Consider the following 27,032-nt stretch of genomic DNA (forward strand, 5'->3'; position numbering starts at 1 on the left):
GTCTCTCAGGAGTTTCAAAAGTTTATGAAGGCAAATGGGATACACCACATCACTTCAGCACTATATCATCCATCCACTAATGGATTAGCTGAAAGATTCGTGCAGACAATGAAACAAGCTTTGAAATCAGCAAGGGGACAACACTCCATTCAAAAGCGTCTGGATACCTTCTTACTTTCCTACAGAAACACACCTCATGCTATGACCCAGGCATCCCCGGCCTTTCTAATGATGGGACGACAACTGCGCACTTGCTTTGATCTGCTGAAACCTTCTGAACCCTGACAAATTGTGCAACATCAGCAGCAAGATCAAGTCATCAGGTGTGCACCCAGAGCAAAAGACTGAACCTTTAGCCCGGGACAGCTGGTTTTGGCTTGGAATTATACTTCTGGAGCTAAATGGGTCCCTGCCACTGTTATCGCTCAAATGGGTACCTGTTTCCTACACAGTCCGGACTGCAGAGGATCTCACCTGGCGGCGACATGTAGATCAGCTGTTGCCAGGTCATACCAGTCCTCAGGACACATCTTCAGTTGAGTTGCGTGACTTCACCACTTCCAGCGAGACACCGAATCAAGAGTCACCTGTTCCTGACTTTTCCCCTCCATTACTGCCAGTGGCAGAGATACCCCTCTGCCCGGCATGAGCTGATGCCCCATCCTCACCCATTTGCCCTACAAACCCTGAGCCCATTGTCAGGCCCGTGCCCAAGACACTTTCGGGTGCACCAACACTAGAAGTCTGCCATAATCCACCTAAAGACAAAAGGCCTCCTCGTCGGCTGGATCTTTAGCTAGGGCGAACCCACGGTTACAGGGCAAAATAATCCCTGGGGTTCAGCCAGGAATGGAGGCAGTCTACCCTCCTTCTCTAGTTTAGTGTTTGTTTTATTTAGGGGACATTCTTATTAAGGGGGGAGGAATATGTTGTGTATTTGGTTGTCGTGGTAATAGAATTTTTGTTGCTATGGCAACTGAGTTAGATTATTAGGGGATAGCCCAGCCAGTTTTGGCTGGTTTTTGGTTAGTTCTGTGTGTGGCAATAAATGGCTGTTTCAAGGTTTCCAGCTCTCTATGTCTCCAGTGATTTCTTCCTAAAACTGTTGCCCCTAAGGATATAACAGTTATAATTACTTCTAATTAGTACTCCCACAAACTATGACATCTATTTGCCAGCTGGCTCACAGAAATGTGAAACAGTTCTTCCCACTTTTGAGGAGGTCAAAGAAAATCAAAGAAACAATTTCCAACCTGATAACTATTACTGAAGACTTTGCTGATCAACATACGTGAGGCAGAGACACGAAGTAATATGAGAAGTGCCTTTGGGGAAATGTACTGTAAGACTTGATCAAGACAGCCAATTGATCACTATGAAAGGTAATAAATAAAAGATAATTCCATTAAATATCTTAAAGTCTTGGAAACCCTTTTGCACTTCAAATACAAATGATGCTGTGTATTCTCTATACTCCTCAATTTTAGAGTCTCTCTCTCTTACATTCAAAGTAATTTTCCTATTCATTATTCTGAGTGTATAAGATAAACTTTAATTACTAAAAAAATATAATAAAAATACTCACGCTGACCCCAGCGCCCAGTCCTTGGGTTCAAATAATTTGGATAAAGCCCATTAGGACGGTCCATTTTTTGAAGTAACTTCCGAATGTGCATGACCTAAATTAAAGCAAAAGTCAGGATGACCAAAAATAATTTTCATCTACCTTCAACATTTGTTTAAATCTGGACTCTCTTCTTCAACAGCAATTTTTCATAATTTGATGAAACAGGCTTCTTGCAGGCTTTTTCTAGATGGGCATTTCCTTTCAATGGCTACTCACGTAGACATATGTCATGAGCATCATTTCTAAATATCTGTACAAAAAATAAAAAAGATCTTGTCTTCATAATTTTCTGCTTTGGAGAGCTATGTATTTTGGTAATATAAATGCAAAGAATGAAATAATTGTTCTGTTACCAAAAAACATTATTGTAAATCGATCAGGCTCTCTCATTGCTCATCAGATTCACAGTACACAACTCTGAGTCTTCTTATAACAGTGAACTCTCAGCACAAAACTAACCTTGTTGTAGTAGACAGGGTCCCCAGTCAGGTAGCTGAGGTGGACAAATTCCATGTGCAGAGTACCAAATTCAGCCAGGATGCTGCTGCCTGCAGAAGCCCAGCCCCAGTTTCGACCCACACCACTGAGTTGCAACAAATGTAAAGTGAAGCATGAGAGGGGGAAGGAAAGAACAAACAGCTGGTCAGTGAAAGGATACCGTCAATATTCAGACAGTGTGTGTAGTAATCACATCACATTAGATTGCCTATTAGAAGAGCTACATACAGCAAGTTGATATTAGCCTATATCTAGAATGACAAGTGATTTCTTTAAAAAATAGGCTTCACAACCTGATAGTTCAAAAAACCTTCATAATTAAGCAGTTCTCTATATGCCCAAGCAGTCCTTCCCATGTCTACGCTGCTATTTTTAGGAGTGTAGTGTCCTGGGTGCTGTGAAAGGCTGCAGCAGTGGCAAAAAGCTCTGGAAGGAGGAAGATGGTGATGGGGAAAGGTTCCAGCAGTGGATAAGGCTCTGGCAGGGGGAAGGCAGCAAGTAAAGGCTGCAGCAGCGGGGAGGCAGTGGGGAAAGTCAGCAATCCCTATTGCTTCCCTACTACCAGAGACTTTCACGTGCAGCTACACACTAGAAGTGTGTATGCAGCCTGCTTTTCACTGCAGCGTGTAGCTACATGTAGCCTACATGCTATGGCAAGTGTAGACAAGATCAAAGCGCATCTTAAAAGCTTCCCACAAAATCAGATCTCTGGATCTCACCTATAAAATCATAAGATCCCTCAACTATCACTGATTTAATATGATTTGAGAGCACTCAGCATTTTGGAGGATTGGGCCTTTTAATTTGTAAAGTTAAACAATAATCCTTCCTGCCAATTATTTCTCATTCAAAAACCACCACTGAAGTTGGATTTGAGCTGGATGTCACTAGTGAGCCAAAAGCCAATTAGGAATTTGCTGTTGTCACATTTCATTTTTAAAAGAAACATCATATTAAAAAAAGAGAAGAAATATGAGAGAGAAAGCAGGAATCAAGGAGCAGGATTTGTATCCCATAACTACGGACAAGGAAGCAATTATTTTATCTCAATAAATACTGTGTACATAGACATCATGGCCTGTGCCTCAATGTTTTGGCACAGCTAATCATAACAAGGAAAAATGAAGTGTTTCATGCCCTATTTTCTTCTTAATACTTTTCAAATCAACAAAATTGGAGTCAAATTCAACATAATACAAAGGCTGCCAATTTTCACTAACCTACCTAACCCCATAAATTACAGTATGACAGTGAAATAGAAACATTTCTAGATGCCGTTTAATGTTGTTTAAGCAGACACATCACTTGGATGCATAATTTTCTATATCTATTCTCTCACATGGTTTTAAAGCAATACACAAAAGTAGTAATCCTTGTATTTGTTTGGGTTACAGCTATATTATTGATACCAGTTTTCCTGAGCTCCAAAAATGCCAGATTAGTTCTGCACATGTAGACTGGTTAAAACAGGGGTCGGCAACCTTTCAGAAGTGCTGTGCCGAATCTTCATAAATTCACTCTAATTTAAGGTTTCACATGCCAGTAATACATTTTAACATTTTTAGAAGGTCTCTTTCTATAAGTCTATAATATATAACTAAACTATTGTTGTATGTAAAGTAAATAAGGCTTTTAAAATGTTTAAGAAGCTTCATTTAAAATTAAATTAAAATGCAGAGCCCCCCAGACTGGTGGCCAGGACCCGGGCGGTGTGAGTGCCACTGAAAATCAGCTCGCGTGCCAACTTCGGCAACCGTGCCATAGGTTGCCTACCCCTGGGTTAAAAGGATGAGGAACCTAGTTTGAAATGCAAGTGAATGACAATGCCATGGCTTCACCGTGAGGCAACAGAACAAGTCACCTCTAGGAATTTAACACTGGCTTTTAAGCCAATGAGCAGATTCACCAGCCAGGGTAGTCAAAATAGAGCCCAAACTCTCAAGATTAATTCCAAGTCTCTTTCCTCAGGGCTGGTTTTATTAATAAACAGAATCTACAAGTCTCAAAACAACACAAAACATTGAGTATCAGAACCCTGTTCTGCTTTCCACAAGTTAGGAAAGGCTACATAAAAAGCGCCAGGGAAGTCAGGACAAACAAACATTTCATACAGACAGTGACTTGTTTGTACTGTTCTATATACTATACACTGAAATGTAAGTACAATATTCATATTCCAATTGATTTATTTTATAATTCGATGGTAAAAATGAGAAAGTCAGCAATTTTTCAGTAACAGTGTGCTGTGTCACTTTGTATTTTGATGTCTGATGGTGTAAGCAAGTAGTTTTTAAGTGAGTTGAAACTTGGGGGTATGCAAGACAAATCAGACTCCTGAAAGAGGTACAGTAGTCTGGAAAGTTTAAAAGCCACTGCCCTAGGCCTCCTGCTTGGTCCCTACAGAGGGTCTTCCTTCAGGGGTTTTTGTTAAACAGTGGACCCTTTACTATCATGTGCCCTGTCTGGAAACTACAAAACCTGGCAATCCCCATTCTTAAAGGGCCCAAGGGCGACAGCAGGCACACTCTCATGCATGTATGTGCCCCATGGCCCAGTGCCACCCTGAAGATACTGTCAGAAGTCAAGAATTATAACATTCAAAAACCAGCTGGAGAACACTTCAATCTCCCTGGCCACTCGATTACAGACCTAAAAGTCACAATATTACAAAAAAAACCACAACTTCAAAAACAGACTCCAACGAGAGATTGCTGAATTGGTATTAATTTGCAAATTGGACACTATCAAACTAGGCTTGAATAAAAGACCGGGAGTGGATGGGCCATTACACAAAGTAAAACTATTTCCCCCATGCTTATTCCCCCGCTCCCCCTACAGTTCCTTACATCTCCTTGTCAATTACTGGAAATGGGCCATTTTCATTACCACTACAAACAGTTCTTTTTCTCTCCTGCTGATAATAGCTCACCTTGACTGATCACTCTCCTTATAATGTGTATGGTAACACCCATTGTTTCATGTTCTCTGTGTATATATATATATCTTCCTACTGTATTTTCCACTACACGCATCCGATGAAGTGGGCTGTAGCCTACAAAAGCTTATGCTCAAATAAATTTGTTAGTCTCTAAGGTGCCACAAGTATTCCTGTTCTTTTTGCAGATACAGACTAACACAGCTGCTACTCTGAAATCTGTCCTATTAGGATTATCCTCTGGCTGGTATTTCATCAGCCTGGCCAGATTTTTTATGAATTTGCCAGTTGCCAAAAAATAATGTAATCTGCTGGTCTTTTCTTATGTGGGTCTAAAGATTTGCATTATTATCACAATACACTGGGATATCTAATGTTAAAAGTTTCTGTGTCCAGCTAAAGGTGCTGAAGTGCTCCCACTTCCATAGTTTACATGATAACAGATTAAAACTACTGAAAAGACAGCAGTTGTCTGCCCAACAACATGCAAGCGCACCCGCATGTGTGTGAGAGAGGGTTTGAGTCACATGAGAGTGAGGAGACTGGCAATGTTTTCAATCTTAACATCTTATCTATATGTGTTATGTCTCTAGATACTATAAGGGCTTGTCTACACAGTGGAGGTGTATGCACTGCAAAGTCATTTTTTGTGACGAAACTCCTCAGTTGCAGTGCTGCAGTAAAAACACCTCGACGGGAGTCATAAGGCTTTTTACACAAAAGTTTTAGCTCCATAGTGCCAGTGTAGACACCATGCTTGATTTTTGTGCTATTATTGGTCTCCGGAAGGTATCCCACAATGCCCATCCTGATCACTCTGGTAAGCAGTTTCAACTCTGCTGCCCTGACACCAGGTAAACAACCTTCCAGGGCCCCTCCCCCTTTAAAGCCCCAGGAATTTTGAAATTCTCCTTTCTGTTTGCTTGGCGTGCAGAGCCCACATCTCATCCACCCCAGTGGCCATCAAGTGGCCATCAAGTGCAACACATGATCTCCTGCTTGGAGCAATGCGGAGCTACCAGATCTAATGAGTGTTTGGGGAGAGTGTTACCCGATTTGCCCATTACTTTGGGGTATGCTCATTTATTAGGGTTACTCTTCTCAGGGGGAGGGGGACGTTCTGTAATTCTATCAATGCATTGCTTGTGTTACTTGTGTTTTCATATGGAGCTCTACTTTTCCCTTCTGCAAAGCCCCTCCCAATGGAGCTATCCTGCAGGACCTAGGTTCCCCAGGGCTGGGTTCCTCCAGCCCCAGAATCAGATGAACACACACACATATTAACAGAGCAAGTCTGAGTGGACCGGGTCAATCAGCACTCTCAAGCTGACCCCTTATAGGTCCCTGGACTCAGTGGGCTGGGTGAAGCAGGATTTCCAGGCTGCCACTCTTATATGCCCTTGGACTCAATAGGCTGGGCCAAGTAGCACTTCCAAGCTGCCACCCTTATATGCCATAGGTACTGCACCAGAATAGAGTAAGCCTGAGCAGGCTGGGTCAAACAGCACTTCCAGGCTGCCACCCTTATATGCCCCTGGACTCAGCGGACTGGGTCAAGCAGCACTTCCAGGCTGCCACCCTTATATGCCCCTGGACTCAGCGGACTGGGTCAAGCTGCACTTTCAAGCTGCCACCCTTATATGTCACAGGTTCAGCACGTCCCTATCCCCACTTTCACATTACAATTGTTCTGGTAGTAACCCACTTGATGAGCAAACCCCACAGTATTCTTGGGGGCTACAGAGATCTTTAGCTTAGGTAAGAGGAGCGTTGCTGCAGAGTAAATGGGGAAGCCAAAAACACAAAAGAGTAAAGTTCAGAGAGAGAGGGAGGGAAGCAACCATCTTAACCATAAAAGTTATTTATTGAATAAACACAAGGAGAGCCTAAACAAACATAACAGTTCCATTATTAAAGATTATACAAGTCAGATATAGAAAACTATACCTGATCAAACAAATCAGGGTTAAAAAGTTATACCTGAGGTAGAAAAGAAAACAGAGAGAGAGAGAGGGAGATAGAAAGAGAACTGGGGTCTCACAGATCCATGATGCTTGAACTGGTCGGGGTTCCCAGGTGATGGTCGTAGCTCAGGGTCCTGAGTGCTGGAGACAGGCAGAGCCCCCAGCACGATCAGGCAGGAGAAGATTAAGTCCCAGTGGAACCGATGCAGAGTTTGGATCCAGACATCAGAATACTTATTTGAGCATGGGTAGGGGTTTTTGTAGGGAAACAACAATGGGTCAAGGGAGAACACTAGATTTGTTTATGGGTAAACTAATGACTCAAGGGTTTTCTTTAGGCTAGACAACAGGAACTGATCATTCCTGGCTATGGGTGGTGTTCCTTCAAGGGAGCTCATAATGCAATCGGGCAGCTTCAGTATTTTGGATATCAATCAAGGATATATTACTAGAATTGGTCTGATAACTGCTGAGCTGGCTGTGGGCAGATGGGTTCATTAACATCTGGAGCAGAGTTCCCCCATCATGCAGTGCTTCCCTGCTTTTCTGGTCCCAGAGTTCAGTGCAGTTCTTGCCTTGGAATCTGTTCTTCATTCTGTATGCTAGTACAGATGCCTCCCTGTCCCACCTTTGAAGCAGATGAAGCTAGGGGAGTTGCCTTAATCCTGTCACCCTTGTCAGGAGGGGTTTAGGTGTGTCTCCCACCACCTTTTTATTGCTTTCTGTAAATCTTTCCTCTGATTGGTTTCGGTTCAAGCAAAGGCTGGGGGGGGGCGGGGTGTGTGTCCTTCATGAGTCAGACAGGCTGGATACTGCACCCTGGTTCCCCAAGAACACAGAGCTGACTGATATCAAGAGGAGGCTGTCCAGTCCCAGCTGCGCTCCAGTCGTCAGAATTCCAGTACCTATGGCCAGCTTGCGTAAAAAGGGCTGTGACTGGGACACGCTGCAGTGCAGGGCAAAGGTGAAGGAGCTGAGGCACACGTACTAGAAGGCGAGGGAGGCAAACCATCACTCCGGTGCTGCGCCTCAGACCTGCCATTTTTATAGGGAGTTGGATGCTATCCTCAGCGGCTATCCCACCTTCACCTCCAAGAGCCCCATGGATACTTCGGCAGGTCAAGAGCCAGTGGAGGAAGTCATGGATGGCAGAAGAAGATGTGGAGCCCATGTCAGGGTTGTCCGGTGCTGGGTCCAGTCAGGAGTTGTTCTCAGCTCTGGAGGTGTCTAGCCAGTCTCGGCACTCACTCTCTGGTGTGCCAGAAGCAAGAGAGAAGACCCTGGTAAGTGGTTTTGCTTTGTGAAGTTCTGAAGCAGGTTAATGGCAGAGAAATGTACAAGACTGACTGTGTTTCTGTGTGCTGGGCATTTCCCCGTGCAGCTAGGCAGTACGACGGAACAGGGAGTTTATACACTCCAAGATTTCACGGGGAATCCTCCAGAGAGATTTCTAGGAAACTTTCCTGGAGGTACTTGGCAATCTTCTGCTGGAGGTTCCTTCCCCCATTGAGAGACACTTTCCCACGCCACTCTGCAATTACTTGGGCAGGGACCAAAGCTGCACACAGGCGAGCAGCACAGGAACCGGGGTGGAAGCCATAAGTGTGTAGCAAATGCACCCTTGCTTCCCCGCTTCACCTCAAGAGTGAGATATCTTCCATAATGAGGCCTGCCTGTGGAAAATGGTGGGAAAGTTTAGACTATTGCCCCCCATCAGTGCCCCGTGACCCTTTCAGATTTTATTTCTGCAATGAACAATGCCCCTGCTCCTGGGTGCACTCACCATGCTTGGGGTGTTCACCAGCATGTGCGCTTGACAAGGGTCACCTAGAAAGTGATAGGTATGTTACCAGTGGTGTATTTTAATGCAATGTTTCAATGCTCTGAGTGTTGTTAACAATAGTGCTACTGTTTATTGTTACTTGTGCCTCTCCAGATATGACCTTGAAAGGCTCCCCTACCCACACAAGCAGCAGAGCATCTGTGCCAGATAAGAAAATGCCTGAGAAGGAGCAAGGAAGATATGTTCCGGGAGGTGCTGCAGTAGTCACAGGCAGAAAAGACTGAACGCAAGCTGTGGAGGGAAAGCGCCAAGCAGGAAAGAAAAGAAAATTATGTGTACAATAGGGACACATATGTGTACAATAGGGACAAGAGAGGATGATAAAAGTTTTGGAGCAGCAAACCAACATGCTGCAGTCCCTCGTAACACTCCAGACTGAGCAGATGCATGCCCACCCTCCCCTTCAGCACAGTCAGAACTCTTTCCCATGCCCTCCCCAAACTCCACCCGCGCATTTCTTTCTGATTTCTGGGACTTCGCGCTTTCCCCTGCACTCCACCCCCACAGACAGCTTTTCAAACGACTGCTGAACTTCTGCTCAGCTCTGAAAGTCAGCCCCCACAGTACCTTCTCCTCGAACAAGAATGTGTGTGTCAATGTGTGTGCATGTGGTGTTGTGGTTTATTTGGCAATAAAAGCAAAGTTCTTTAAATGATAAGCACTCTGTTTGTTTCCATGCAAGTTATGATAGCAGATGGCACCTGCAAATCAACAGGCACTTTTATCAGTTTCTTACACTGAATCTTTAACAATCACAACTGGTTCCTAGCCTACCAAATGTAATTAACCATTGCAGTCCCAAGCATAGCAACAAACATTACTGGTTTTCATCTTCAAAATGTTGCCTCAAGGCATCCCTGATTCTTATTGCCCCACGTTGCACCACCCTAGCCCTGGTATCTGGCTGTTCAAAATCAGCAGCCAGGCGTTGTGCCTAGGCAGTCCACCGCTGAGTAAGCTTTTCGCCCTTCCCTTCACAAATATTATGCCGTGTGCAACACATGGTTATGACCATGGGAATATTTTCCTCACTGAGGTCTAATCTGCCATATAGGCATCACCAGCGTGGGTTTACTTGGCCAAACTCACATTCCATAGTCATCCTGCACCTACTCAGCTATGGCATTAAGAGGTATGCCAGGTCTCCCAGGATCACTATGGGCATTTCAACATCCCCTATGGTGATCTTCTGGTCTGGAAAGAAACTCCCTGCTTGCAGCTTCCTGTACAGGCTAGTGTTCCTAAAGATACGTGTGTCATGCACTTTTCCGGACCACCCCATGTTGATGTCAGTGAAAGGCCCACGGTGATCCACAAGAGCCTGCAAAACCATGGAGAAATACCCCTTCCAACTGATTTACTCTGTCGCAAGGTGGTCCAGTGCCAGAACTAGAATATGTGTGCCATCTATCGCCCCTCCGCAGTTAGGGATACCCATGTCTGCAAAGCCATCCACAATGTCATGCACATTGCCAAGAGTACCAGTCTTTCACAGCAGGATGCTGTGACGAGTTTGGTCACAGAAACTCTCTCAAGACTGTCATTAGATGTGCTGGAATACCACTGAGAGCAAACCTCCCTGCCAGAGAAGGCTTCCCTCCACTCCAGTCTTGCTGAGTTAGACACTCCAGTCAGCTACAGCACAGACCAAAAGGTTGGACCATGCCCCCCTGCAGTGCACAGAAACTAAGATTCACTTAGCCCAGGGGCTTCTCAGTTAACTGGGACTTTCCCAGCACCCAGTATTCAGTCTTTTTGGGAGCCTAAACCCCAAATAAATCCGTTTTACTCTGTATAAAGCTTATACAGGGTAAACTCATAAATTGTTCGCCCTCTATAACACTGATAGAGAGATATGCACAGCTGTTTGCTCCCCCAGGTATTAATACATACTCTGGGTTAATTAATAAGCACAATGATTTTATTAAGTATAAAAAGTAGGATTTAAGTGGTTTCAAGTAATAACAGACAGAACAAAGGAAGATACCAAGCAAAATAAAACAAAACATGCAAGTCTAAGCTAATACCATAGGAAACCGAACACAGGTAAATCACCCTCAGAGATGTTCCAATAAGCTTCTTTCACACACTGGACTCCTTCGTAGTCTGGGCCCAATCCTTTTCAGACCAACGTTGTAGTTTATAGCCTGGGACCAGCAATCACTCACACCCCCATAGTTACTGTCCTTTGTTCCAGTTTCTTTCAGGCATCTCTTTGGAGTGGAGAGGCCATCTCTTGAGCCAGCTGAAGACAAAATGGAGAGGCTTCCAGGGCCTTTTATATTCTCTCTCTTGTGGGATGAAAGCCATTTGTTCCCCTGTGCAAAATCACAGCAACAAGATGGAGTTTGTAGCCACTTAGGCAAGTCACATGTCCATGAATGATTCAGCTTTTTGCAGGCTGACGCCATTGTTTACATGTTAATTTGAACGTTTCCAGGGGAGCTCAGATGTGGATTGGCATCTCCCAAAGTCTATTGTCAGTTAAGATTTTCTTGATTGGGCATTTACTCAGAATAGTCCTTTCTCAAGAAGCTGACCAAATGCTTCACTGATGCTACTTAGAATCAAACACATTGAGATACAAGTACATAGCCAATATTCATCACTTCAAAAACAAAAATGATACACACATATAGACAGCATAATCATAACCAGCAAATTACAACCTTTCCATAGACACCTTATTTGACCTCCTCTGTACAAGATTTGGTGCAATTGTAGGACCTTGGTTGCAACAATGATCTATATTGTCACAGTCTATGTCAATAATGTCACAGTTGGGATTAATGGCCTTGCACACTTGCATTAACACAGTCCCAACAGTTGACTTCTCCACTCCAAACTGATTCACGACTGACTGGTAGCAGTCTGGAGTAGCCAGCTTCCACACTGTGATCACCATGCGCTTCTCCACTGAGAGGGCAGCTCTTATTTGGGTGTCCTTGTGCTGCAGAACGGGGGTGAGCTCAGCACTCCGTTCTAGGAAGGGGGCTTTCCGCATCCAAAAGTTCTGCAGCCATTTCTCATCATCCCAGACCTGCATAACGATGTGATCCCACCACTCTGTCCTAGTTTCCAGAGTCCAAAAGTGATGTTCCACTGTGCTCAGCTCCTCCGTGAATGCTAAAAGCAATCTAATGTTACCTGCTTCCTGTGTTGGACACCACGTTAGGCAACTGTGACTGCCGTTGCCTTCGTAACTTCAAGAATAACTCCACTGCCATTCGTGATGTTCTAGTAATAGCTAGCAGAGCAGTGGAGATCAGCGTGGGATCCATTCCTGCAGATAGATGTGGCGGGGTGAGTAGAAAACAAGGGACATTGAAAAATGCCACGAACTGAAGACGGAATGCTGGGATGGAAAGCAGTGCATCACAGGGCACTGAGCCAGGACCCATGATGCACTGTGTCCCCTTCACCTTCCCACAAGACCTAGCAGCAGAAAGGGGAGAGCTGCACTGTGGGGATAGCTACTCACACTGCACTGCTCTCATTGTTGATGCAAATGCCCCAGTGTAAACGCACTATGCCACCAGTGGGTTCTGCAGGGATTGATCCTAGGCCTGGTGCATTGGACGTTGGCTGGTTGAGTATTAATGAGAAAGACTGCTCCCTATTGATTCTCCACTGAGAACTACTTTTTAAGATCTGTCAGTTAGCCAGTGCTTAATAAATTGAGGGTGCTTTAGTGATAGTGTATAGTGCTAATTTTTAGTCATAATGTCATGCAAGTCAAACAGTTACAAAAGTCTAAGTGCATTACATTTATGGAAATAATTATATTCCTATCCTTTTATTCTTTATTAATTGAATCCCCTACCAGTTTTTCCATTATTCTGCCTGGGATTGATGTAGGCCAACTATCCTATAGGTACCTGGATCATCCAGCTTGCCCTTTTTGATTACTGGCGCAACATTAGCACTGTTCCAGTCTTCCACAATTTCCCTGGCATTCCAAGACTTATTAAAAATTAGTATCAACGGAGCAGAGATCTGCTCCGTCAGCTTTTTTAGGGCTCTTGGATGCAAGTTATCCAAGCCTGCAGATTTAAAAATGTTTATCCCTAGTAGATATTAACATCCTCTCCAGTTATTAATGGACTGGAAAGTACTTCATCATCCTCAAGGCATACAAACACACTATCCTGCTTATTTCCAAATACAAAAAAAGAAATATTTATTGAACACTCCTGCCATTTCTACCTCAGTATTAACAATTTTACCATCTCCATCTAGTAATGGGCCTATACCATTGCTAGGATTTCTTGTTTTCCTAAAATACTTAAAAAACTTCTTATTGCTCTTAGCCCTGCCAGGCAGGGATTTTCTGCTGACATCTTTAGCTTCCCTTATCAATTTTCTGTACTTCATAACTTCTAGTTTATATTGATAGGTATTCATGTCCCCTTTTCCCCATTTGTTATATATTGCTTTTTCATATCTTATTTCTGCCTTCACTTCACCACTGAACCAGGATGGGCTTTTTGATCCAAAATAGAGTTACCCATGTTGAGTGCAATACCTTATGAATTAGAAAATTATCATCTATAATTCTCTGCAAGGTGAATCTTGAGAAAGTTAAATACTAGGACTGTCGGGCAATTAAAAAATTTAATCACAATTAATCGCACTGTTAAACAATAATAGAATACCATTTATTTAAATATTTTTGGATGTTTTCTACATTTTCAAATATATTGATTTCAATTACAACACGGAATACAAAGTGTACAGTGCTCACTTTTTATTTATTTTTTATTACAAATATTTGCACTGTAAAAATCAAAAGAAATAGTATTTTTAATTCACCTAATACAAGTACTGTAGTTATCATGAAAGTTTACAAATGTAGAATTATGTACAGCGTCTCTGAATAACTGCATTCAAGTGAAACCAATATTGTAAAATACACTGAACTGGAGCCAAAACAGGGTCAAACAGGGTCAAAATTCTTACCAGACACCTGTTTGAACAACAACAACAATGTGGTAAGTTCATCAATATTAATGTGGGTTGAGGTCTGGAAAGATTCATGGATGCCAGGATCTTTAGAAACTCCAGCTGTGAAAAAATATGCAATGAAACCATGCAATGAAAAATGGAACTTTTGCCCACAGGATCACTATGGACATTAATGTGGTTGTGAATCCTCCTGTCATTCTGGTTTATGAAATTTATTACTGGATACTTGGATAAGAGAAAGGAGCTGAGTAGCTGCAGAATGACAGTGAAGTCTTCATATGGTACACCGAAGAAATGGTGGCAGTGTCTCATGTCAAGGCTGGAGGCTTCTGAGCAATATCTGCCTTGTGTGATAGACGCTTGCAGAATTTTGCACAAGGAGACGCTGTCAGTGACAGCAAAGGAGAGAGCCTCACCAAGGGCTGGGAGGCAAAGGTGGAGAGACTTTCTGAATGAGTGAACAGCCAAGAGAGGGTGCCTCTGCAAAATGGCGCAACTGGTCAGGCAACTGGGCTCAATGATGCATTGTGCTCCTACTTTGAGGCCAGCATGTAGTGCAGGAAAATTAATGCACTGTAACCACGGAAAGGAATGCAATGGATATGCTTTGTGTAACAATTATGCTATTAGAGATTGATGTTATTAGTCAGGAGCTGAAATTTTTCAGTCTCAGTGTTTGGCATGCTGAAGTGATCTTGGCGGTCTGGAGAAATCATCTCTTGGTTTCCATGATGGTTGGGCACCTTCTGATACTCTAATCAACTTGTCCAGAATCCCATATCAGGGTTTGGGGGTGGCATCCTTGGCAAAAATCCAGGCCATTTTCTCATAGTAGGTGCAGGTAGTGGGAACATTATCAGAGGTCTTACTTTTGTCCCTAGCATTTTTATAATTCTGCTGGAGTTCCTTTGCTTTGGCATGGCTCTGAGCCTTCTCCTGCATTTGCTGTTAATATGGGCCTGAACACGCTCTTTTCCCCAGTGGCCAGTGAAGTCCAGGACCTCTAGACAGAACCATATGAAGACATTGCACATGGCTGCTATACTGGATATGAGAGTCCAAGAGTGTGAACTTGTCACAAGCTGGAATTTCAAAGGGGAATCCCTAGATGTGTGCCAGCATTTAAATATGGAGGTCAAATCCAGCCAAGATGAGCCTGGAGTAGCAGAGGGCATACAAGTAAACAGATAGGCTAGTGCAGGTGTGAAGCAATACAGTGTGGGATAGCAGAGGGAGGACTGCCTGAAACAGCAGTTAATCCAAAATAGGGATGCCTCCACACAAATCTTGTAACATTCTGAAATAAGGCCACATCTACACTACGAAGTTATTTCGAGCAAGTTATGTTGGCCTAAAGCCTCTGCCATTAGTACAGCACTAATATGTGTGCATACTTGGCTCCTCGTGTCAGCAGTGCACGTACTCACCAGGAGTGCTAGTACCAATGCACAGTGCAGTGCACCATGGGTACATATCCCAGTGTGAATCCAGTCATTTGGGAAGTTTTGGCAACGCATGATTGTGCCAAAATGAGTTGTGTCGGGATGACTGGGAGCCTGGGGTCAACTTCTCAACATGCAACAGTCTCCATCCCACAATGTCATCTGTATTCCATAATTTTCATGCCTTTTTTCAAAATCCCACAAACCTGCATAGCCCTCCTCACTATCTGCCATCTCTGACAGAAGCATGGAGCCTTCCCAGCTCTGCATTATTGTCATGAGCATTGCAAGCACAGAGTGCACAATCCTGCAGTATTTGCAGAGCCACAGAAGAACCGAATCAGTAGGGAACATGACGATTTCATGGAGGACACATTGCTATGGGACATAGCGAGAACCAATTCAAAGTTGGTGGTGGTGTTCACAGAGCAGCTGTAGATGGTGGGGAGCCACTTCTAGGCCCGAGAAACTAACACTGATCAGTGGCATCGGATTGTAACAATGGCGTAAGATGATGAGTAGTGGCTGCAGAACTTTCAGATGCACAAGGCAACATTCCTGGATCTGTGTTCCGAGCTCTCCCCAACCCTCCAGTGCAGGGACACCAGAATGAGAGTCGCACTAACAGCAGAGAAACAAGTGGTGATCGCACTGGGGAAATTTGCAATGCCAGATTGCTACCGGTCAGTTGGAAATCTATTTGGAGTTGGGAAATCCACTGAGGGGCCATTGTCATGCAAGTATGCAGAGCCATTAATCACCTCCTGCTATAAAGGACTGTGACTCTCGGCAATTTGCAGGACATAGTGGATGGATTTTCAGCAATGGGGTTCCTGAACTGTGGCAGAGTGATAGACAGCATGGATATGCCTATTTAAGCACCAGACCACCTTGCCACAGAGTACAGAAAGGGTTACTTTTTTATGGTAATACAAGCATTGGTGGATCACTGAGGATGCTTCACCCACATAAGAGTGGGCTGGTCATGGAAGGGAACACAGGACTTTTCAGAAAGCTGCAAGCAGGGACTTTCTTTCCCAACCAGCGGATTACCATTGGGAATGTTGAAATGCCAACAATGATCTGCAACCCAGCCTACCCGTTGTTCCCCTAGTTTATGAAGCTGCACACCAGCCATCTTGACAACACCAAGGAACAATTCCAATACTGGCTTAGCAGGTACAGAATGACAGTTGAATGTGCGTTTGGTAGGTTGAAGGGACTCTGGCATTGTTTACTCACAAGATTGGACCTCAGTGAGAAAAATATCCCAATGGTCATAGCTGCCTGCAGTGTCCTGCATAATATCTGAAGCAAAGGGGAAACCTTTCTGCGTGGGTAGAGGATGGAGGTAGAATGGCTGTCGGCTGAGTTTGAACAGGCAGACACAACGGCTATTAGAAGAGCTCAAAGCTCAGGGCGGGTTTTGAAAGACCATTTTTACAGTAAGCCACGTAATGTGTTTTGTTGTACTGTGCTCTACATGGCCCTGCTCTTTTGTGGCCTAATAGGAATCATGTAGTGATTGCTGTACGTACAGAAATATAACGCTGTCAATTCATCTATTAATTTTGTTTATGGCTTATTCTATGAGTTGTAGCACATTGTCAGTAACAAGTAATTGGTTGCTTTCAGACCTGTTAAGCACTTGGTAGTAGATGTTGCAAACAAATAAAAAAGAGTTATGTTTTAAATAATAGACATTCATTTTGTACAAGAATTCAGTGAAAAAAAGAAAGTGAAATTTTAAAATAAATATATTTAAAATAAACTTACTGAAACTTAAATGAACAGAACAGAACTTATGAAAGGGAAAGAACATTCATGCCTATTTCAGCTACATCTGCACCAACCATCGCTTTCACAGGTAAGTGTATGTGAAGTTGTGATTGTCTTTATATCCCGCGGGGTGGAGTGGTAGGGATAGTGAGGCAGCCTTGGATGCCATGTGGAATGTTGAAGGGGACGGGATATAGAGAGGTCCCGATATTGAGTTCTCAACGGGCTGCAGAGGGAAGCGACCATGGGATTTTTGAACCTGCAGGTCCACCAGAGTCTGGAGTATCTGAGTTTGCTGCTTGAGAAGCCCGATTATGTCCTGGTGCATCTCCCTTTCCTTTTCCTGCACCCTCCTCCTCTCCACTCTTTCCTTCTCCAGGCTGTCCCCAATGTTCATTCTGCAGTGCCTGTGCTCAAAGTCCAGTGCAGCACTGACTTGAAGAAGCTCAGTGAACATGTCATCCTAAGTTCTCTTCTTTCTCCTCCTTATCTGGGTCAGGCATTCTGTGGATCTGGAGGGGAAGACCCTCAAGGCTGCAGCAGCTGCAGATAAACACAAAGTTACCGCTGTCAGAATAGTCACTGTGGAAACTGAAATTTAAGATGCAGAACTTGCTCCACTTGCTCCCCTAAAGTTTCAAGAACTACAAGCGCATTTTCACTTCTGGCTGGGATTGCTTGTGCATGGTGCCAGTCACAGCACCAGCCATGGTGAGTAAGGCCCATTAGAGATTAGGGAAATGAGGAGAGAATTGCTTGGTTGCATAAAACTACTAACATAGGGCACTGACACTGGATACTGGCACCTTTTTCCACAGGTTGTGGTGATTGTAGCTGATATCTCGCTCCTGGTGGTAACAAAGATACAGAGAACACAGCTGCTGCTGGCATCCCGAAGCCACTTGTGTCCGTATACTGCTAGGCTGTGTATTGCAATGGTGCCTGCCAATGTTATCACTGAGTACCGTGGGAAATCGTCCTACCACAGAGGAAGAAATAAGGCTTCCATCCCTAGAATCCTGTGGCAGAGTATTGGAAAGCACCTCTGTGAAAATTTCATCAAGATCTCTCAGGAGGATTCAAGGGACACCCTGTGTACATAAACAAACTGCTTTGCATGCTTCCGCTCCCCGCACCTAACTCTAGAGGGGACTGAAAAGCAGATAGCAACTCTACTTCTCTTGGTTCTTCTATCACAAGAAAATTAATGAAAAGTCGAAAGCTGTGTCCTGCTATTTTGAGGGAGCCATCCCTGGAATGGAAAATTTATGTACACGCTTACCTGAGGTTCATTCCCCTGCATGGGGCTTGCCCATGTGCTATTGGGAGGACTGGCTGGACTGCAGTGGAGTCAAAAACAGGTCCTAGCCTGCTGTGCAGCTGGATCCAGGTGCCTGTCTCCCATCCTTCTCTTCTTTGTCCACCCCCTCCTCCTTTCTGTTCACAGCAGAGACCTGTGACTTGGGCTCCTTGGAGATATAGACGGTGCAGCTCATTGTAAAAGTGGCAGGTCTGCGGCTTGACTCCGAATTGATTGTTGGCCTCCTGGTATGCCTGCTGAAGCTCCTTGGCTTTCACGCATCACTGCTGCTGGCCCATCATGCCCCTTCTCCGGCATACCCTAAGCACAGCCTTTTCTCCCCACAGGCCCAGGAATTCCAATATATCATGTCTCCTCCAGGTTGCAGCACAACTGGAGTGTTTAGCTGGCATGGTCAGCTAGGCGGTTGCACACAACAGCGGAGAGCTGCTAGGTGTGCTCTCCAAGCTAGTCAATCAGGAAAAGGAATTTCAAAAATCCACAGGGCTTTAAAAGGGAGGGGTGTCTTCCAGTCTATATGACCCCAGGGTAGTGGAGTTCACAATGGTGACCAGAGCAGTTAGTGTGGGACAACTGCTAGAGGACCATTAGGGTTGACAAAGGTAACGCAATGTCTACATGTGTGCCGTGCCAACCTCTGTACATAAACCTTGGCTCAACCCCACTCCGGGAGGTGGTGTTACTATGTCGTAATAACAGGCCACTTACTCAGTTGGAAACAAATTTAAGTGTAGACACATGCACAACTGGGTTGATGCAAGACTCCTTACATCAACATAACTTGTAGTATAGACCAGACCTAAGAGTTATGTTGCTTCCCAATTAAAGTGGGATAAGATGCCAACTAAATAAAAAAAGAAATTTTGTGTGTCAATGTAAGGGAGTTTATGATGAAAAACTGAAATGTATCTATATGGAAAAAAACTTCTCTGTGTAGCATTTATAAGTTAATGATTTAGTTTATTAACGGAAATTAATTAAAATAGGTTCTTTAAGAAATGTATTATCAGTTGTCTGACTTCTTTTTAATATCTGGAATAATTCACAGATTTTAAGGCCAGAAGTGACCATTTTGATCTAGTTTGATCTCCTGCATAGCACAGCGATAGAACGTCACTCAGTGACATAAAGCCCATTACTTTTGCTTGAGCTAACACTAAAGGAAAAATGCAAACTCTTCAAACTCCAAAATACAGTTAAAACTAACTGAAATTTTACGCGTGGCTATATTTGAAGGTGGTGTTTTTTGTTTTTCTTTTTTGTTTGATCACTTTTACCATTATTTTCATAAATGATAGTTTCTCATTCTACTTCAGAAAATTTGACAGTGAACTGCCCTCTTTCAGAATGGCTGCTATCTCCTAATGTTCTCAGTGGGATTGAGGCCACATGCTGAGCTTAGTCAAAATGGCCACTGTCTCCATTCACTTGCTTCTCATAGTCCTCTTCTCCATTTCCTGATAGCATAGGGAGACACCATCTTTTGTGAGGACAGCTTGGTTTCACTTCCACAGGAAGCAATGGGAGCCAGTACCTGTTTTGTAAGAAGGCATCTCAACAAAAGGTAGCCTGTGGCATCAGGCCCATTAAAGACAATGGGAAATGGTGGCCATTTTGAAATGTGACTTGTCATATGTTTCTGTTAAGGAGATTTTATTCTTCAGCCTCTGATGACAGATACATTTTCAGTTATGAAAATGCCAGCAAAAATAACTATTACTCTTCAATGTTTATTTTAAAACTATCACCCCCTGCACCAGATCTACTCAACAGAGAGGACAAGAGGGAATAGAAAACTTGCAGTGTGTATGAACAGTGGTCAGAAACTAGGACTTGTGTGTGTAGGAGAGTATAGAGAACAGTAGGGAAGAAGAAAATGGGATATATCTCCTGCTGACTTGCACTGCTCTGGCTGCCCTGTGTTGCTCCAGAGCAGCCTAAAGCAGCCAGAATGTACCGGTGAATCAGACTCTAACAGTTATATATTTTTAATGATTTCCAGTCCATATGACATACCTACAAATCATTAGATGAATCTCAGAGAATCATTGCTTTTGACTTTCTTGTTCAGCGTTCACGTTGAAATTTTTAATAATTTCAAAAAACAATCATAAACGCCCATATGGAAATTCCCAGCTGTGAACGTGGAGTTAAGGTTCACAATGCTTGACAGTAATTTAGAGTAAAATATATTACAGAGATGTTGTGATTATCTCAACCCCAAACATTACAAACCCAAGCACTTCAGAGATAAGTTTCTAAAATTAAAGAAATAATAAAATGGCAAAGTATGGAAATGCATTATAGGGCACTGCTTCTCAAACAGGGTTGGGGCTGAAACCAGGTGCCCTGAGTCCCGGCGGCGCTGCCCCCCTCCCCTTCCCTCTCCCCCTCCGCAGAGCTGAAGCAGGAGCTGTGGGGCTGAAACCACAAACCTCATTTCTCCCTTTCCCCACCCCGGGGCTGAAGCTGGAAGCCAGGTCTCTGCTCCAGGGCTGAAGCCCCGAGCCCCAGTGCCCTCCACCCCCGGCTGAAGCCAGAATCAGTGGGGCTGAAACCCCAACTCAAGCAGAAGCCCTGAGCAACAAGGGTGTTGCCACCCAAAACTACAGTGCCTTACCCAGAGTGGGGCAGTCCCAGGAGCAGCTCCACTCCCTCACCTCCTCCTCTCCCCCAGTCATCCTAAGGCTCTGCCCTCTGGCCAGGATGTAGACAGAGGGGAAGCTGGAGCCAGGCGGTGCAGGGCAGCTGCTCCTCTGGCTGGTGGTGCCAAGGAGTGGGCAGCCATGACATTCCCCTGTCTGCTGCTGGTGCCCAGGGTTGCAGCTGCTCCTCAGCTCCCAGCCCCCTCTGACTGCTCACGCAGCCTGTAAGAGCTGCGCAGGTGGGGGACCTGGCTCTGGGGCCAGGAGAGCCCTTGGGGAGCAGCCACCCCAGGGAGAGCGCTCCTGGTACACAGCCTCTAGCTACCCCTCTCCCTGCACCCTGAGCTACCCCCCTGCCCAACCACAACCCCTAGATACCCCCTCCCTGCATCCTGAGCTACCTCCCTGCCTGCACACAGCCCCTATCTACCCCCTTCCCTGCACTCTGAGCTACCCCCTGCCTGAACCCTCACTGCACACAGTCACGAGCTATCCCTTGTCTGCACCCTGAGCGGTTTTCAAACTTTTTGAGCTGAGCCCCGGTTTGAGTTATATGTTTTGGTTGCATCCCTCCACAATCCAGACAGGGTGAGTCAGGGAGTGGAGGTGGTGCTTCCTCCCTGGACCCTGCTCTGCAGAGTTGATTCAAGCCCCGCCAGCCCTTGCCACCCCAAAATAGAAGTCAACCTACACCTGCATGCATAAGGGTCCCACCCCTGGCCCGGAGCCCCGAATCTCCCTCTCCCACCCCTGCTGGGCCCTGAAGTTTTTATAGCATGTTGAAGGGGACCTCGGAAAGAAAAAGGTTAAGAACCCCTGCAATACAGCATCCAAACAACCTTAACTTCATCCTGAAGAAATAAAGGTGGAAAACAAAAGAGAAAGAACAAAATCTAATGTGTCTTTAAAAATCAGTTTGATTTAATCTGAAACCACAAATATTAAAATATGTTAATCATATGCTCATTGCGTGGTGTCATTTTGGGGTAGAGTTATGGTTATTTGGGTGCACTAATTGTTCATATCCATACCTTAACATATTTGGATTTCAATTTAGTTTAATCTTAATTCTGAATTTCCTGGATTTATAGTGCTTTGTTTTGGGATAATTACAAACATCTCTCATACTTTACCATAAATTACTTATATGTACTCTCAAACTTAGCTCCTTCTTAATGTAGCCATCTTAGAATTTAGATTTTTTTGAGGCTACATTAAACTGGAATAATGACTGTGAAACCAAGGGTGCTACACAATCAATAAATAAAGTACATACACACGTTAATTTAAAATGTAATTTAAAAATATAAACGTGAGATGACTAAGCCAGAGAAGGACATTATACATTATATGTAACCATCAGTCAAGACTCTTCTTCCAGTTACACCAATGTATATCAGGAGTAACTCCACTAAATCAGTAGATTTACATCAGCGTGAAACTGGTATGAATGGGTGGATAATCAGTCCTTTCATCTTTACAAGTATTTTGAACCTCTGCTGAGAAAGGTGTGGCAAACACACAGCCCACACAACACATGAAGCTCATGGAGTTTAACTATGTTGCCTGGACCAGGTGTGGTCTACAGAGACTGCAGGTCCCATTATAAAACGCTCATGTGCCCCTTTTGACTAGAGGTTCTGGGCCAACATATAGCATTGCATAATAGCCATGGAGCTATAGTGGGCCGAACCTTCATATGCAAAATGAAAGCAGTCACAATCTGCTACAGTTAATGTTAATGCACATGAGGCAGAGTCCTCAGGCTCCTAGTATATTTACTCTCAAGTGTAGTGAATATCACTTCGGCTGAATCTTCCACACTTCCTCTACCTAGAAAGGACAGAGATGTGCCATTACAATTTTTGGTTTAAAACTATGACAAAAGAAAATCTGTTACCTTTTCAGATTCACCATTGCCCAGGGAATGCCTGTGGGTGTGTTAAATGCCGGAAGGAGCTTTCCTGCCAGCTGCACTGCTTTGAGCTTGAACACCTGTGACAGTAGACAGAAGGATGAATTTCTAACAAACCTGGTTTTCTTTAGCTTACTATAAATTAAAGAGAGATTGTCACTTTAAAACATATATATCCCCCTGATCCCATTAGGAAAACTTTAGATTATCAAAAACATTTTTTTTTCTGTTCTCTATTCACATTTATTATTTAATTTTTATTTGTTCACTTTCCACATTTCACTAAGATTTGAACATGAAGTTTCAATTTTGAGCTTTCATGCTCAACAATGCTGCTCCTTGGATACACACTGAAGAATATGAAAAAAATCCAATTACTATTATTTGCTGTTGTAACCATGTTGGTCCCAGGATATTAGACATACAAGGTGGGTGAGGTAATAGCTTGTACTGAACCAACTTCTGTTGGTGAAAGGCACAGGATTTCAACCTTACTCAGAGCTCGTCTTCAGGTCTGGGAAAGGTACTCAGAGTGTCACAGAGACCATTAACTCCCCACTTCACCTTGAATAGTCTCTTGCGACCTGTTAACTCTTCATGCTTAACAATCTCTTCTACCTTGTATTTGGCTGTAACACTCTGAGTACTTTTCCCAGACCTGAAGAAGAGTTCTGTGTAAACTCAAAAGCTTGTCTCTCTCACCAGCAGAAGTTAGTCCAATACAAGATCACGTCACCTAACTTTTTTCTCAATTAATATTAGGTATTTGAAAACACCTTCAAAAACTATCTTTAAAAAAATCTCAGCCTAAGATTTCTCCCTAAGTCTGATGTCCCAGAAGGATTAATTCTGCTCAGTCTCTAGTCTAGGTCCCTCTGCCTCATAAGAATGATTCCAAACCATTCACTATATGGCTGGAGCTAACAAAGCCCACCTAACAACAATCAACAGTAATTAATCTGCATCTTTACGCAGCATTCTAGCACCTGAATTTAGGGTGGTTCACCTATGCAGGGTTCTGGAACCTGTCACATTGTCACAGTATCTGTGGAAACCACACCGGAGCCTATGCTTGTTCCATTTTGTATTATTAAATGGCAAAAAACTTAGTTAACCCAGAGTTAAGGTCCTAAAATTGATCCCTGTGGAACTCTGCTGGAAACATCCCCATTTGATGATGATTTCCCATTGACTACTACTTTTTGAGATATGTCAGCCAGTTCTGAATTCATTTAATATGTGCTTTATTGATCAGGACCAACCAGAGGATTCAGGGGGCCTGGGGCAAAGCAATTTCGGGAGCCCCTTCCATAAAAAAGTTGCAATACTATAGAATACTATATTCTCGTGGGGGCCCCTGTGGGGCCCAGGGAAAATTGCCCAACTTGCCCCCCCTCGGGCAGCCCTGTTATTGATGCTGTAGAGTGCTAATTGTTAATCTTTTAAACAGAATGTTTTTGGCACTGAGTCAAATGCTTTACAAAAGTCTAAGGGTATGGCTACACTTGCAGCTGTACAGCGCTGGGAGTTAAACTTGTCTTCATACAGCTGAGTAGGGAAAGCGCTGCAGTCTGTCCACACTGACAGCTACCAGTGCACTGTCGTGGCCACATTTGCAGCATCTGCAGCGGCGTTGGGAGAGGTGCATTATGGGCAGCTATCCCAGCGTTCAAGTGGCTGCAACGTGCTTTTCAAAAGGCGGGGGTGGAGTGTGACAGGGAGCGTGGGGGAGGGAGAGAGAGAGTGGATTTTTGGAGCCGACACTGTGTCAGCGCCCTGCCTTGCAAGTTCCGACCCCCTCCCCCACTCGTCTTTCACTCACTGAAAGCAAACAGCAGTTTTTTCCTCACAGACCAGATAAGCAGCCACTCCGAAACAGACCCCACCTCCCTCCCACCCGCTGCGCTGCTTCTCTCCTCAAGCCCCCTCCCTCCCCCTCTCCTCAAGCAAACACTAGCTGTGGGCGTTCCAAAGGGAGCCCCCCTGCCTCTGCTCATTCACAGCAAACAGTGGCTGTGTTTGTTTTTTTGATAAGCAGCTCCGAGAGCCCGGAGTTCACAACAAAACAAAGAGCAAAACCTTCACTTAAAAGGATTATGGGAAGCGTCTGGAGGTCAGTCACAGTGTACTAAGATTATTCCCTGTTTACACTGGCGCCCCAGCGCTATTCTCTTTATTCCTCTCGGGGAGGTGGAGTACAAGCAGCGCTATAGCCACGGAGATACAGCGCTGTATGTGCCTTGCCAGTGTGGACGTGGAGTGAGTTACAGCGCTATAAAGCCACCAACAGCGCTGTAACTCTCAAGTGTAGCCAAGGCCTGAGTGTATTCAATGGCAAAAAGCTACATTAACACAGAGTTAAGGTTGCCTGGTGGCATGTTGTCCCGTTGCAGAATGTTGAGTTGAGCAAAATTCAAACTTCTGAAAATCAGAGAACACTCAGTTAACATTGCATGGGCAACCTTAACTCTGCCCTCTTTCAGAAGTGTCCCAATATGCCCCATTAACACATATACCTTTACTCTGCCAACCCCACAGGTGATGAAATGTACCAGCTCTTCACCTCTTTTTACAATCTGTTCCCTCCCACCCACAAGATTCCATCTAACACTATTAAAGGGCGGGGGAGGGCTGCTCATGCTACTTTCTCTTTATGCTCTTTGAACAATGCCTCAATATGCACATACTCACCCGGGCCCATGACATTATAAGATTCAGGAGGTTCCAGATCCCAGTGTAACTCACACACTTAACCAACTCCCCAGAAAGAATATCACGTGTACAATTTAAAAACCACTTCACAGCCTTTTACAACTTCCTTACACTTATTCACAGGATATTATCTCAACCTACATTTTGCTTAACCATGATTAAAGCACTAGAATCCTCTCATATTCCCGCTCACTGCTGACAATATCCTTTGTAATAAAAGCCTTATGCCCTGATACTGAAAAAACCTACACAGTTCTGCATAGAAATAATGCATATTTGCATACTTGTGATGAAGTGGGAATTTCCTGTAATATTTGCACGAATCCTAGGTGTGCCTCGTTTTCCCCTATACTTTGCATTGCTACTCAGTGGGGAAAAAATAATTAAGTTTGCTCTCATGGCTGACTAAGGCCTTGTCTACTCTACAAACAATGTATGCGCACACACTGCGATGTGACTTTTGGCAGCAAAAACGCCCTGTTTTGGCAAAAAAATACAACCACCCCGAAAACAGACATAAGTCTTTTTCCTCTAAATTTTTGTTAACAAAGTGCCAGTGTAGGCACCATGCTTGATTTTATCGCTTTAATTGGCTTCCAGAAGGTGTCCCACAATGGCCATCGTGACCGCTCTGGTCAGCAGTTTGAACTCCGCCCCTCCCCCTTAGAAGCCTCCTTTGAATTTTTGAAATTCCATCTGGCATGGAGAGGTCTCATTGCATCTTCCCAGGTGATCATGGCAGGTTATTGCAGTAAACGCTCTCCCGCTTGAACTACTGCGGATCTGCTGGATCTGCTCAGTATATGGGGAGAGGAGGCCGTGCACTCCCAGCTGCATTTGAGCCATATGAATTGGGATATCTACAGGCACATTTATTGAGGCTTGTGCAAAAAGGGCTATGATTGAGACACGCTGCAGTGCAGAGCGAAGATAAAGGAGCTGAGCCAGGCGTACCATAAGGCGAGGAGGCAAACCATCACTCTAGTACTGCACCTAAGACCTGCTGGTTCTGTAAGTAGCTGGATGCTATCCTTGGTGGCGACCCCACCTCCACCGCCAAGAGCCCTGTGGATACTTCAGCTGGCCTGGATGGGGTGGAAAGAGGACCTAACCTGGAGGACAAATTCACTGATGAAGAGATGGAGTTAGATGACAATGTAGAGCTCCTGGAGGGGTCATCTGGTGGGGCAGGCAGCCAGGAACTATTCACCACTCCAGAGGTGTCTAGTCAGTCTCAGTAGTTGCTCTCTTACAAGCAAGAAGTAGGAGAGGAGATGCCTGGTCAGTGGCTGTGGTTTCTGTAGTGAGGAGGTGGGTGCAGGGTATAGAAATGTAGCAGGCTGGCTGTGTTTCTGTGAGCTGGACATTTTCCTGTGTAGCTAATCA

General features: G+C 44.3%; 1 protein-coding gene across 1 annotated transcript in view; it reads right to left on the reverse strand.

The window, feature by feature from the left end:
- The window catches only part of MAN1A2 (mannosidase alpha class 1A member 2), a 288,333-nt gene that overhangs the window by 86,367 nt on the left and 174,934 nt on the right, over nucleotides 1–27,032 (reverse strand). The window contains exons 6-8 of the mRNA XM_039529767.1: nucleotides 22,920–23,014; nucleotides 2,087–2,210; nucleotides 1,586–1,679 (exon numbers count right to left, since the gene is read on the reverse strand). Of these exons, the coding sequence (XP_039385701.1) occupies nucleotides 1,586–1,679; nucleotides 2,087–2,210; nucleotides 22,920–23,014 (313 nt within the window). The remainder of the gene's footprint in view (nucleotides 1–1,585; nucleotides 1,680–2,086; nucleotides 2,211–22,919; nucleotides 23,015–27,032) is intronic.

The sequence above is a fragment of the Mauremys reevesii genome, linkage group 1 (genome assembly GCF_016161935.1).
Source record: "Mauremys reevesii isolate NIE-2019 linkage group 1, ASM1616193v1, whole genome shotgun sequence".
NCBI classification, from domain to species: Eukaryota; Metazoa; Chordata; order Testudines; family Geoemydidae; genus Mauremys; species Mauremys reevesii.